This window comes from Eptatretus burgeri, chromosome 14, assembly GCF_056783735.1.
Source record: "Eptatretus burgeri isolate ZD-2024b chromosome 14, Ebu_testis_v1, whole genome shotgun sequence".
Classification (NCBI taxonomy): domain Eukaryota; kingdom Metazoa; phylum Chordata; class Myxini; order Myxiniformes; family Myxinidae; genus Eptatretus; species Eptatretus burgeri.
Window position 1 is genome coordinate 22342969 of NC_140974.1, and position 12631 is coordinate 22355599.

General features: G+C 40.2%; 1 protein-coding gene across 8 annotated transcripts in view; it reads left to right on the forward strand.

Annotated features, from left to right (window-relative positions):
• LOC147012777 (tenascin-N-like) overlaps positions 1-12631 on the forward strand; it is a 342994-nt gene that overhangs the window by 168186 nt on the left and 162177 nt on the right. For all 8 annotated transcript variants that reach the window (XM_085853955.1, XM_085853961.1, XM_085853957.1 and 5 more), the window contains exons 18-22: positions 443-573; positions 6794-6926; positions 9292-9422; positions 9758-9890; positions 11912-12039. In XM_085853955.1, the coding sequence (XP_085710081.1) occupies positions 443-573; positions 6794-6926; positions 9292-9422; positions 9758-9890; positions 11912-12039 (656 nt within the window). The remainder of the gene's footprint in view (positions 1-442; positions 574-6793; positions 6927-9291; positions 9423-9757; positions 9891-11911; positions 12040-12631) is intronic.

Genomic DNA, 12631 nt, shown 5'->3' on the forward strand with positions numbered 1-12631 from the left:
GGAGCTTTCAAGTGAGGTCTGCAATTTTTAAAGGTTATCATTATGCAATTGTTGGTTCAAACACAGAATCAGTATGACACGGTTTTCTCAATCAACACCTGTAGTGCACGTTCTGGGTCTTTGACAATGGGGTTTCCAGGTCATTTAAACAAGTATGGAAGCTAGCCTTTCCTTCTTGAAGTTCTCCCTATATTGGCAGGGATTCATCAATGAGGATCAAGGCCTCAATCTTTTAAACCGAAAGCTGGTGGGTTACATTGGTGGTTTCCAGTTAAATAATGTCCTGAGAATGTTGCAAAAGAAGATCGGGGTTTTGAGTGTCTGTGGAGAATACGATTATTATTATTATTATTATTATTATTATTATTATTATTATTATTATTATTATTATCAAGTGAACATGACATCCTGAGAGTATAAATTGAATATTTTTCTTTTGCAGGACTGGATCCACCTCGGGCTCTTGCGACAAGAGATATCGATGAAGAATCTGCACTCATCACTTGGCAGTCCCCATATGGAGCCATCACTGGATATGTGCTTGGTTACTCTGGTCCTGATGGCATCATGAAGGTGACTCGCACAAATGAAAGCCATCCACAGAGTTCGAAGAACTGAGGCCTCAGGAAGTCCACATGTCATGGTCTTTTGGATGAAACGTTACCTGAGACCAAGTTTGCTCTTTCTTGTTTGTTTCAATATCAGGGAAGTTGTATTTACCTCAAATTCTGTTTGCATTGCATACGCGTGTGTGTCACACACACACACACACACACACACACACACACACACACACACACACACACACACACACACACACACACACACACACACACACACACACACATATATACACACACATATAAAGAGACAAGCCGGTAGGCGGACATGGGAAGTCACCTACCAAATAGAACCTGACGCGATGGGCCCATTCGATGGGGAATGACCTGAGGATGAAGCACAAGAAAATTCATGATTCTAGCTTCAAGGGTTAATGCTGCAGATTGTTTTTTCGTTAAAATACCCCCATATTTAGAGGTTTTTCGGTCGTTGCTAGGCAACGGAGGGGTCCATAGCAACAGTTCTTTCTCACACATAACTAGGACATACCATGAACCTACCATACCAGTTTCATGTATATCTGACTCATAGTCTCTGAGGTATAATGAACTTCGTTTTTTTATTGTTTTCGAGCAGGGTTCATTCAAAGTCTATCTTCTCCGACAGTTTTCATAGGATCCGGCTGGAAATTTTTGACAATATGGCTAAATGTACTGCCCACAGTCGCTCGTGGCCTGATTTTTTATTTTCGAAATTTTTTTTTTTAATGATTTTTCAAAAAATTTAAAGTCCCGTTGCTAGGCAATGGTGGTGTCCATAGCAACGGTTCTCATTTGCACACAACTCGGTCATGGTATGAACCTACCAACCAAGTTTCATCGAAATCGCCATTGTATTAACGGAGCACTGGACGAACAGAGGGACAGACAGACAGACAAGCCGTTAGGCAGACATGGGTAGTCGACTACCCAATAGAACCTCATACGATGGGCCCATTCGATGGGGAATGACCTGAGGATGAAGCACAAGAAAATTCATGTTTCGAGCTTCAAGGGTTAATGCTGCAGATTGTTTTTTCGTTAAAATACCCCCACATTTAGAGGTTTTTCGGCTGTTGCTAGGCAACGGAGGGGTCCACAGCAACAGTTCTTTCTCACACATAACTAGGACATACCATGAACCTACCATACGAGTTTCATGTATATCTGACTCATAGTCTCTTATCTGAGGTATAACGAACTTCGTTTTTTTTATTGTTTTCGACCAATTTTTATTCAAAGTCTATCTTCTCCGACAGTTTTCATAGGATCCGGCTGGAAATTTTTGACAATATGGCTGAATGTACTGCCCACAGCCGCTCATGGCCCGATTTTTGATTTTCGAAAAAATATATTTTTTTGATTTTTCAAAAATTTCAAAGTCCCGTTGCTAGGCAATGGTGGTGTCCATAGCAACGGCTCTCATTTGCACACAACTAGGTCATGGTATGAACCTACCAACCGAGTTTCATCGAAATCGCCATTGTATTAACTGAAATCGGCATTTTTAAATACTGATAAAAAGGGTAGAACAAATCTCAAAAAAAAATTTTTTTTTTCCGACGAGAACGACTACCCAACACTTCCAAACCAAAAATAAAACTCGAACTTCTCTGATAATTTGAGTAATAAGGAAGCGCAAAACCGGCCTGAGACCTGAGAGGACAGAACAAAGAGAGGAGGAGGAGGAAGAAGAAGAAGAAGAAGAAGAAGAAGAAGAAGAATAAGAAGAAGATGACAAACGTGGTTCCTGTGCCTTTCCCCATTACCTGGTATTAACGGAGAAGACTGGCAAAATCATATGCAGTGCACAAATCCGGGTAGCGTACAAACCCCTCTACACTATTCGTTATGCCATCACTGAATTGAAAGATAAAGTACCATTTGGGGACAGATCAGATGTGGTATATCGCAATCACACAGCATGTGTGTGGCACTGCTTATGTGGGGGAAATGGGAAGAAATTTAAAACTGAGGATAAATGAACATACCAGAGCTATGAGGCTGGTAAAGGCCTCACAATCAGCCATAGCACGTCATTGCATACGTTTTGGTCACAGTTGTGATGGAAGCAATACACAGATTCTGGACGTCACGCCAAACAAACACCGCCGACTAATTTTGAAATCTTGGCATGCTGAAGCACAGGATGATGGATTAACAGAAGAAACATTAAAAGTTCTCGCTCAGTACTGCCCCTTGATCCGAAAAAGAGAAAGTGGTTGGTGCAAGCTCCAAAAACGAGGACAGTGTGGACCACAAATAACCCACAACGTGCCTAGAACATTGAGCCCAGAGGACACACCAATCACTCTACCACAGATATTCCCAATCACGCAATCTTCACCATTCCAACCCCGCCTACAACAGGACCACGTGACCATATCACGTCACAAAGGATGACTAACCCGGATGTACAATACATGCCCAATAGCTTGCCAAGTTATAATGCACATATGTATTTTACCAGATCACGTAGGAAACATACGCAGAGGGAGAAAACAATCAATCAAGGGTGATTAGCGTGAACAACAGGGAGAAAAGTGATAATTTTGTTTTCCACTCTGAACATCAGTGTGTTGGACTGGAAGAGGATTAACACAAGGCAGAATAAAGTAGGCCACCATCTCGATGGTTCATTGGGCTTTGAAGAAGTTTGTGTGTCACAAACGAAACATCGCCTTGAGATTTGATCGGTTCACTCTAGTTTGGAATAAAATAGGCGTGAGTTTGGTTGAGTTTTATCATTTTGGTTGGCTGTGAATTTTTCAATAATTGCAATGGATTATCCCAACCGCAAAAACCTTATTTCATATACAGTATATCAGAATGCACGAGTACTCTCCATGTCGGGGTGGTGCGGAAAAAAATGGCCGCCCCATCTGCCACATACAAAACTAAAGTTGGATTATCTTCTCCAAAAAGTTGCTTCGGCAACATCTGAGAACTTACTTGGTTTGTTCAGCTGGTTATTGAGGCAGGGGTCACTTTTCAGTTATCCAGACCATGGAAAAAGCAAAAATAAAAATAAAAAACGAAATCGGTCAAACCCGGGGATTCATCTTGTCGTTAATAATAATAATGATGATGATGATGATGATCATAATATTTTTCAGATGGCATATTTCCAAGCTGCCTCTATCAATGGCAATGATTCTGGTACCATCTGACAGAGTTTTACCTCGTGCATCATCCTTTGGTATTGTAATTTTAATAGCTTGAAAGGATTCCACGAAACGTGCGCAAAACTATATTCCTTGTAAAATAACAGGCAGGGAGGGATCCGAGGGGTGGGTGGGACTGCATGACTGCCAATCAGCCTGATGGCAGTGGGGCCGCTATACATTTGCCTCAGTGTCATACATATGGACATCAAATAATATCAGCAGAAACATCTTGCTTCAGGAAATCCCTTATTTTTCAGTGTTATATTTATGAAAATAAAATAATCGCGAGGTACCAGTGCTTCACACGGGACGCACGTGATCACAAACATGCTTTATCGGCAGCAGATTCGCTTCTTTGGAGCATCACATCGTGTAGAACAGCCTGAACAGGAGATTATTTAATCAAACTCTGAATTGAATAAATATTTGAACTGACATTTAGTGTTCCTATCATCTTTATTTTTTGACATACTGCATCGAGTGGAGTGGTCAATGTTCAATTAATCAGAAGTAACTGTTTATTTCGCTCATTTGCACATATCATCACTGGCTCGCAAAAACAACATGGAGCTGTGTGTTCTGCAATTGTCTCACACATGTCTGATATTCAGCCATTCATACTTTTCACTGGTGTGTCCAGTGTTGAAGCCTGCATAAGAGCTTCCTATATGGACAGGGCAGGTACTTGAGGTACAGAAAACGAAATTCTTACTCGAGAACATTTGCTCAAAACCCCAGTGTATGTGTACAACAGCGAGAGTATGGATTGGGTACGGCACTCCCCTATGCACGTTGATCGCAATTTGCCTGATAATGTCATGGCGATGGTTGTGTACATCAAGCTTCAGCATGATCACTTTGATATTGTTCTCTCTATTGTTAATCCACAGTAATTATTTTGAACATTTCTAAGTGCAGGCCATTGTGTGCCCTGAGGCTGGATGAAGATATCATAACCCCTTGTGCTTGTAAAGCGAAACGCAGGGTTAAGCGATCGGTAGCGTACATACGTATGTCATACGTGTCTGCATTTTGTTAAGAGCATACATCGAAAACCATTCAGCAGAAGGAATTGAAAATTTACCACATGTTATATAACCATATGATATAGTAGTCACTACTTTGAGGTCAACATAGGCCAAAGGTCAACATTGCACAATTTTCGAAAATCCTCAATTTTCATCTGATTGACTAGAAGTTTGAAGAGGATTTGCATTTCAAGTCACTGAATTCAACCACCAACTATTTTTGAGGTCAACATAGGCCAAAAGTTAAACATCGGCTGAATTTCTAAAATTTTCAATTTTCATCCGATTGACTTGAAATTTGAACAGGATTTTCATAAAAATGACCATCATGTGTCACGTGGTCTGGCAGCCATATTGTATTGAAGGGAAAAATCTTTGAAAATCTTCATAGGAGAAACCGCTTAGCCGATCGATGCAAAATTTAACTAACTGATCAACTACTCATGGGAAATATGGTTTGATAAAGATGATGCTCAGATGATGATAAAGATGATGATGATGATGATGATGCTCATTGAGACTGTATTTTTTGAGATGATTTTTTTTTTGAGGTGATGTATATTTTTGATAAAGATGATGTTACCATTGAGAAAGACGATGTTACCATTGAGAGACAGCCATTGAGACTGTATTTTCTACTGGTGGGTGGAACACTCATTGAGGATGACTTGTACGGCCTGCATGTTTGAAATGTGTTGTGTGTTTCCCTGGAATACAAAGGCGATGCAATCAGTCACATGGTCCAGTAGACATATTGCATTGCCAAACAAAAAAAAAACCTTAAAAAACAAAAGAGTTCGCTCCCACCAAGTCCTTTTCAAGACTGCGTGGGTATGTATTCTATGAATACCATCTCGTGCTTTGAGAAATGAGCACTTAAGGCTGAGCTGCAAGATACAGTCAGGGCAAAGTTAGACATGCAGGAAGACACGCAGTATTTGACATTGCTGAATGAGATCTCTTGGCACTTTTGCTCCAACATTGGGTATCCTCTGTATACCATACCATTCTGTTATACAACATTATAAAAAAATTTTGCAGAAACAAGTGAATAAAAATATTTATGCTCAATAAAAAAGGCAACGTATGGATGATAAACTACAGTCTAAAAAAGGTTTTAAGCAAGATAGGGATGATGTTTGTTTAGAGAGTAGCTAACAGTATTGTCATCACAAAACAATCCCCACATCACTGCCTCCTTTACACTTCATCAATTATTGTTTCAAGCTTCTACAAACACGCCACTGGTTACAACAGTACTTGATTACTCTTGTAGTGTAGCCATATACTGAGACTCTACAAATTAAATTCGCAGCCTGACTACAACGTTAATGCCAGGACACAAACATCAACTTCTTACAAACTGCATGCACATCTCTAATAACAGCATTTTATAATTATCTGCATTTGTGATTGGTGAGTCTAACTTCATTTAAAAAACGATAGGAAAGACAACTGAAGTTGCAAGAACTCCCTGAAATTGTGAAGGAGTTTCTTATACTAATGCTGAAATGAAATATAGGAGCTTCTTCTACTTTTAGCTCGACAATAGTCTGAAGGCAGTGATGTAGGGATTGTTATATGATGGCAATACTGTTAGCTACTCTCTAAACCAACATCATCCCTATCTTGTTTAAAACCTTTTTAGACTGTAGTTTGTCCTCCCGACATTGCTTTTTTTATTTTGCAAAAATATTTTCACTTGTAGATATTGTCCTATGAAAAAGTTACAAGGCCTGTCCTCATATGAAAGACGATGGGCATGGTTATTGGGACAGCTTGTATTGTTTTTGCAATGCATTAGAAAGTATGTGTCACATAACTCACAATAGATTGCATTTGTGTTTTAGGCCAGCCCTATAAAAGGCACGCAATCACTGTTTGAGTGGTCATTCATGAGAGTGAAGTTTAAAATGTTATAGTTTGAGAAACTTGTGGTCATACTGCTGAAGAAGGAGAATCCATTATGTTGTGATTAAATAAAGCTTTGGACTTACAGGAGATAGACCTCGAAGGAGGAAAAACCAGCTACTGGCTGAAGAATCTTGATCCTGCAACTCCTTACAACCTCCACCTCTATGCTGTCAGTGGAGCTGAACAAAGCCCAGCCATTGAGACTGTATTTTCTACTGGTGGGTGGAACACTCATTGAGGATGACTTGTACGGCCTGCATGTTTGAAATGTGTTGTGTGTTTCCCTGAAATACAAAGGCGATGCAAATTATTAATCTCTCCAAAAAGTTTAAAATTGCAAAACACGAATTTGAGAAAAATGTGTGATGCTGGCCAAACATGACTAAGAAATAGACTGACATCTCTGTCGAGTTTCACTCGTGCAGGACCATTCCATAATGGTTGGGAATTGTTTTTCCTTTGGCCGTCACTCGTCATACGTGTGTTGGTGTAACACAAAATTTCTTTGCATGATACTGCAGAAAAGATTTGTCCTTAGTTTGCAAATTTTACAAAACTATATTGGCCTTCATTGCGTTTCATTCTGAGCACGAGCATCCTTGAGTACAATGAGCTAAAATTGCTGACATATCCATTTAATTTGGCCCAAACCTGTAATGCAAATATTTATATGAGGTACAATTATAGGGTTTGGTCCATCTTTGTTAAATGAGGGTGTCTTGTTGCAAGAAGTGAGGGTGTCAAATATCCGCTCATTTTTAGTTCACCTGGAACGTAGTTCAGGGGAGGGATAAGCATCGTGCGGTGTCTGCCAGTCAGTCAGGTTTATGTAAACACTCGGATCTTCTTCTTCGAAACTACACATGATTTAAAATAAGCTTGACCACAACCTTCATCACCTGTGATGAACTAAAGTTTGTCCACGGCATTAAAAAACAAATTCTGGTCTAAGGGGGTCTACAGGGCATCTTGACCCCTCCAAAATAGGTATTTACTTTCTTCTCCGTTACATAAGCGTGGATGTGGGTCATCCGCGCTTCACAGTGGTTCGACAAGATGAGCCTACGGGCATTGTACCTATTTTTGTAAATAGTAGGTGGTCGTTTTCCTGCATCAGTCGTGTATGTCGAAGCATTTTTATGAACATAAGATGCTGATTAAAATGATATATTAATCACTTGGAGAAATATGTAGAACTCGGTGGGAATTGTTTGGGTTGAAAGACATATTCCAAGTGTTGGACTAGCTCTTGATTCTATCAAGGTCTTCAGAGAAGGAACACGCTGCTGCTTGTCTGTCTGAAGGATGAGAATTATACAACAGATGGTGGAATCATTAGCAAAGAGATATAGGCAGGTGTTTTCAGGGAATTAACAAAGATCATTGATGTTGATGAAGAAAAAGACTGGGCCCAAGACACTGCCTTGTGGCACTCCAGCCTTGATAGAGAGAGGAGATGAGAGGATCCTGTGAAGAGCTCCACACTGCCTATGGAAGTGGAGGAAGCCAATGATCCATGAGAGGAGGTGGACTTGGATGCCATAGGCAGAGAGCTTGGAGATTAAGGTGAGGTGCCCTACTTTATTAAATGCTTGAGATATATCCAGAGAGATGGTCCTGATCTCATATCTGAGATTGAGAGCTTCCATCCATTATTGGGAGAGCATAAGCAGCATGTTCAGGATAGAATGATCAGTCTGAAGCTGAACTGATGATCTGAGATCAGGCTGTTGGAGAAAAGGAAGAATTTGCTCTCAACTGCAATGATAGATTTCATGGCCTTGCTTATAATTGAAAGCAAGCTAGTTGGCCTGTCATTAAGAGGATCCGTTTTTGCACCATGTTTGTGTGTTGCAGTGATGTTGGCCAACTTCCAGTCAAACAGAAACTGACCCCAGTGAATGATCGAGTGAACAGAGCAGAAACAGGATAAGCAAGAGAGGAACATGCCTGGTGTTGGCTTAATGGTTTGGGTGGTGATCTTGGGATCCAAGGATCCTGAGTTCAAATCCCACTCAGCTGTTGAATTAATACCAGATGGGGTTGACTCTGCCTGTCATCCTTCCGAGTTCGGCAAAATGAGTGCCAGCTTGATGGTATCTTGTGTCGGAGTGGCGACCCGTCCAGGATTGTGCCCAGTAGCCAAGGAGACTGCTGAGGCAGCACCAACGCTCTGCACAGAGTATGGTCCCCATGGATAGATTGAAGAGAGGAACAGTATTGAGGAGCAGTTTGGTATGAGAGGGAAAGGTAGGTGTCAAGGGTGAGGGGTTTGGTACAAGATTTGGAGCAAACACAGAATTGAAGCATGTAACACCCTCATGAGCAGTCTTTACATCATTCCCAACTGCTGCGTTCGTCTACCTGTGCTACCTCAAGCAAGAGCACAAAGACTGAATAATGTGAACTTCCCCCCACTAACCCACTGGAAAGACCACAAAGCAACTTGCTAGTAAGTGTTTGGTTAAATAGGTGTTTCATTGTTGTTGTCTTCTTCTCACTCACCTCTTAGTCCTGTTAAGATTCCACGTATTTATTTGTCTGATGGCATTCATGCTTTATGTTTATGTTTCTGTTGACCAGTCCTGGATCCACCGAGAGACCTGGAAGTAATAGATGTGGAACAAGAGACTGCCAAGGTTGTTTGGCAATCTCCACGTGGAGATATCACGGGCTACGTGCTTATGTACTTGGATCCAAATGGTTCTGTTCAGGTAATTAATATTACGTTACCCTAAATGCCATTATACTATGACGTCTCTAATGTCACATATTACTTTAAATTGCTCATAAAATGCAAACTGCCCTACTTTTTTGAAATGAATTTTACAAAATGCTTTTTAAGATATATAAAATGAAAGAGGCATCACAGCTGCATTTACTCAACCAGAAAAGTTTTGCAGAGAATGCCCACAGATTTCCACATCCTCACCTAAACTTTGGAAAGAAGCATCAGCCATATATTTATCTCGGTGAGGAGGCAGAATGATAACAGCACCTCCACTACTATACACGGTAAAGAGTCTACTCTTGGCTTCTGCGTGTGTAGGAGATATATGTCAACGGGACAGCAACGAGCAGTCAGCTGCTCAATCTCGACCCTTCATCTCGCTACACCATCCAGCTCTATGCTGTCAGCGACACCGGACAAAGTTCTACGATTGATACGGTCTTTTCAACTGGTTTGTACAAGTACTTGTAATGTCACCAAAAATTAATATGAGATGTCATTATATTTGCATTAGGGTTATACCTCCCTTTCCACAAATTACTAATTTCAAACACAACAAACTTCTGCTTCCTATGGGAGCAGTCCTGAGTGATCATATTATTATCCTTATTTTTATTGCTAATTTTAGTGCTGTTATTATTGTTAATATTATTATTATTACTAATATTATTCTTTTCTTATAATGTTAATATTATTATTTTGCTATTATCATTGTTGTTGTTATTACTTTTGTTGTCGGAAGCAGTCTTTGAAAAACCCCACAATAATGTGGAATGATGCGTAAACTGCAATCTCTACACTTTTACACGGAGTTTTTCCAAAGCGGACAAGGCAGTAAAACATGGGAATTCCTTCGGATTCTTTGCAGTTGAGTCTAAAAAAACATAGTCTAAGCAACTGACAAAATAAGGTGAAGGCCTCTTAATCATGATACAATTAAGGCCTCTGAAATGTCACTTGTAATACCCTCTCCCACCACCATTGGGAGTGGTGCTAAATTTAAATACACATTTAAATAGAGAATTTGCGTCAGTTCCATCTTCGGAACCCGCTGGAGGAGGGGAGGCAAACCAAGTAGCTGCAACCTTCGTATTGTAACCCTTAGTCCCCCTGGGAAATTTGGTTGATATTGGGTAAGTAACGACTTCATGCATCGGCCACAGACAGACACCAAAATGCGTGTCTTAGTACAATTATAAAATTATTATTACATAATTGTTAACCTGAAAAGTAATTTTCATCAAAACCTGCTTATCTATCAGTGATTAATGAAACAGAATAAATATTGCTTTTGTGTGTATTTCTCCAAAACAACACGATTCCATATGATTTGTGCTTGCTGTGTTTTCCTGAAAGATACGGTGGCCTCATGGTGAGGAAAGTCGAGCGAGTTTGGGATAAAATCTGGTTGAAGATTGTTGTATGAAGGATTTGCATTCCAAGTTCCAGGAAACTGAGCTGGTCTCAGGATAATTACCATATCATTGTCAAATTGCTAATTAAAACTCAGGCGACTCACAAATGGCCTCGATGAAGGGTTATACTCGTAAAAAGGCTGCCTTTCCGGCACAATCCAATATGTGAAGCAAGTCCACACTTTGTGGTTGACTCTTAATGCCGTCAACACCAAATATGGGATAGAAAATGCAAACTTGGAAAGGCAAAGCTGCACTCAACCCTCGACCAAATGTGATTAATAAACGAAGGTGCAGCAAATGGTTTGGTTCAAGTTGTAAAGTGATATGCCATGTAAAAGTGCACGTTTTGCTTCGTATTTCATACACCAACTGATTAATATCCATGCAAATTAAAAAAAAAAACAATGCATCCAATGAAGCATTTACAAGATGTTGATGGTAAGCTTCACATCAATGATGTATGACCTCTCACCATGTGACATTGGGATTACATGCATTAGTTACCCCCGTTAGCGAGCTTACCTGCTCAGTGGGAGGAATACTAGACTTTTTTAAGGGTCATGTCAGCGTACCATGTTGGAGAAATTAAACGATAAAATTTATCTCCTGAAGGTTAATAAAGGCCTGCCATCCACCATGGGAAACAATGTAATGCTGACGTTTCAGGCACTCAGATTTCATCTTTGCAAGTGAGGAAATGTCAGAATCAGGAAAACCTCTCTTGCTCTGATAAAGGATGAACGCCCGAAAGGTCCGCGTTACTTTGCTTTGCATGGCGGTTCATACAACGTTGTCAACCTTCAGATGTTACAGAATCTACGGGAGTTGCCTCAGAAGGTGAGGCTGTGGCGAAAAGGACTTGAATCTTGCTTTCTGGGAAAATACCTACATTTGTTGAAAAGGTCTTCAGTTTTGAAAATGAATCTTCAAAACTTCAACCAGTTTTTTTTGCTGAAGTTGGTCATTTTTACATTTAAGTTGAATGTCAGAGTACACCCTTGGACGACAGTTATTATTGATATGTTAATGAGATTTTGCATCTTTTTCGAACCAGGTCTAGATCCTCCCAGGGATTTGAAGGTGCAAAATGTGGATCTACACTCTGCCACGATCACTTGGCGACCTCCTCGTGGTGCGATTACAGAATATGTGCTCACCAATTCTGGTCCTGGTTCTGATGAGGTCGGTGTATTCTCTGATATTCCCTACTGTCGATGAGATACCTTAAATTTTCCCATTCTTTTATCTGCCTTTTTCTTTATGCTTACAATCAGGAACGCATAATTCATCATCATCGAATAACACTTGGGGATTTTACATGTCACATCCGTAAGGCGAGTGGAGAAGGGGTACGAGTGATAAAGTGCAAACAACACATTGGAAATTTGGATGGGAATGGGAGGATGAAAAAGGGAAATGTAGGTAGAGGGCTGGTGGAGATAGGAGATGAAGAAGGGAAAGAAGGTTGTGCGGAAATATGTGTAAGAGGAAGGGGTCGGGGTTGGGGGAGGGGTAACAGGAGGATAGGAAGTTAAATTTCCATTAAAAAAAATTCCATGTAGTCATTGTCCACAAATGGAAATGGAGATTATTTCAGACTTTACACACAAAAATCACTAACTTTGCACAGACATAAAGATAATACAGTAGGGATATTGGAAAACAAGTGATCTATTGATTTTTTTTTATTGAGGTAGATCTGTATGGATCATGGATCTCCTGTGATGCATGTAAGATGTGAATGAACATACAATCAGCCTTCTCATGCGGTTGC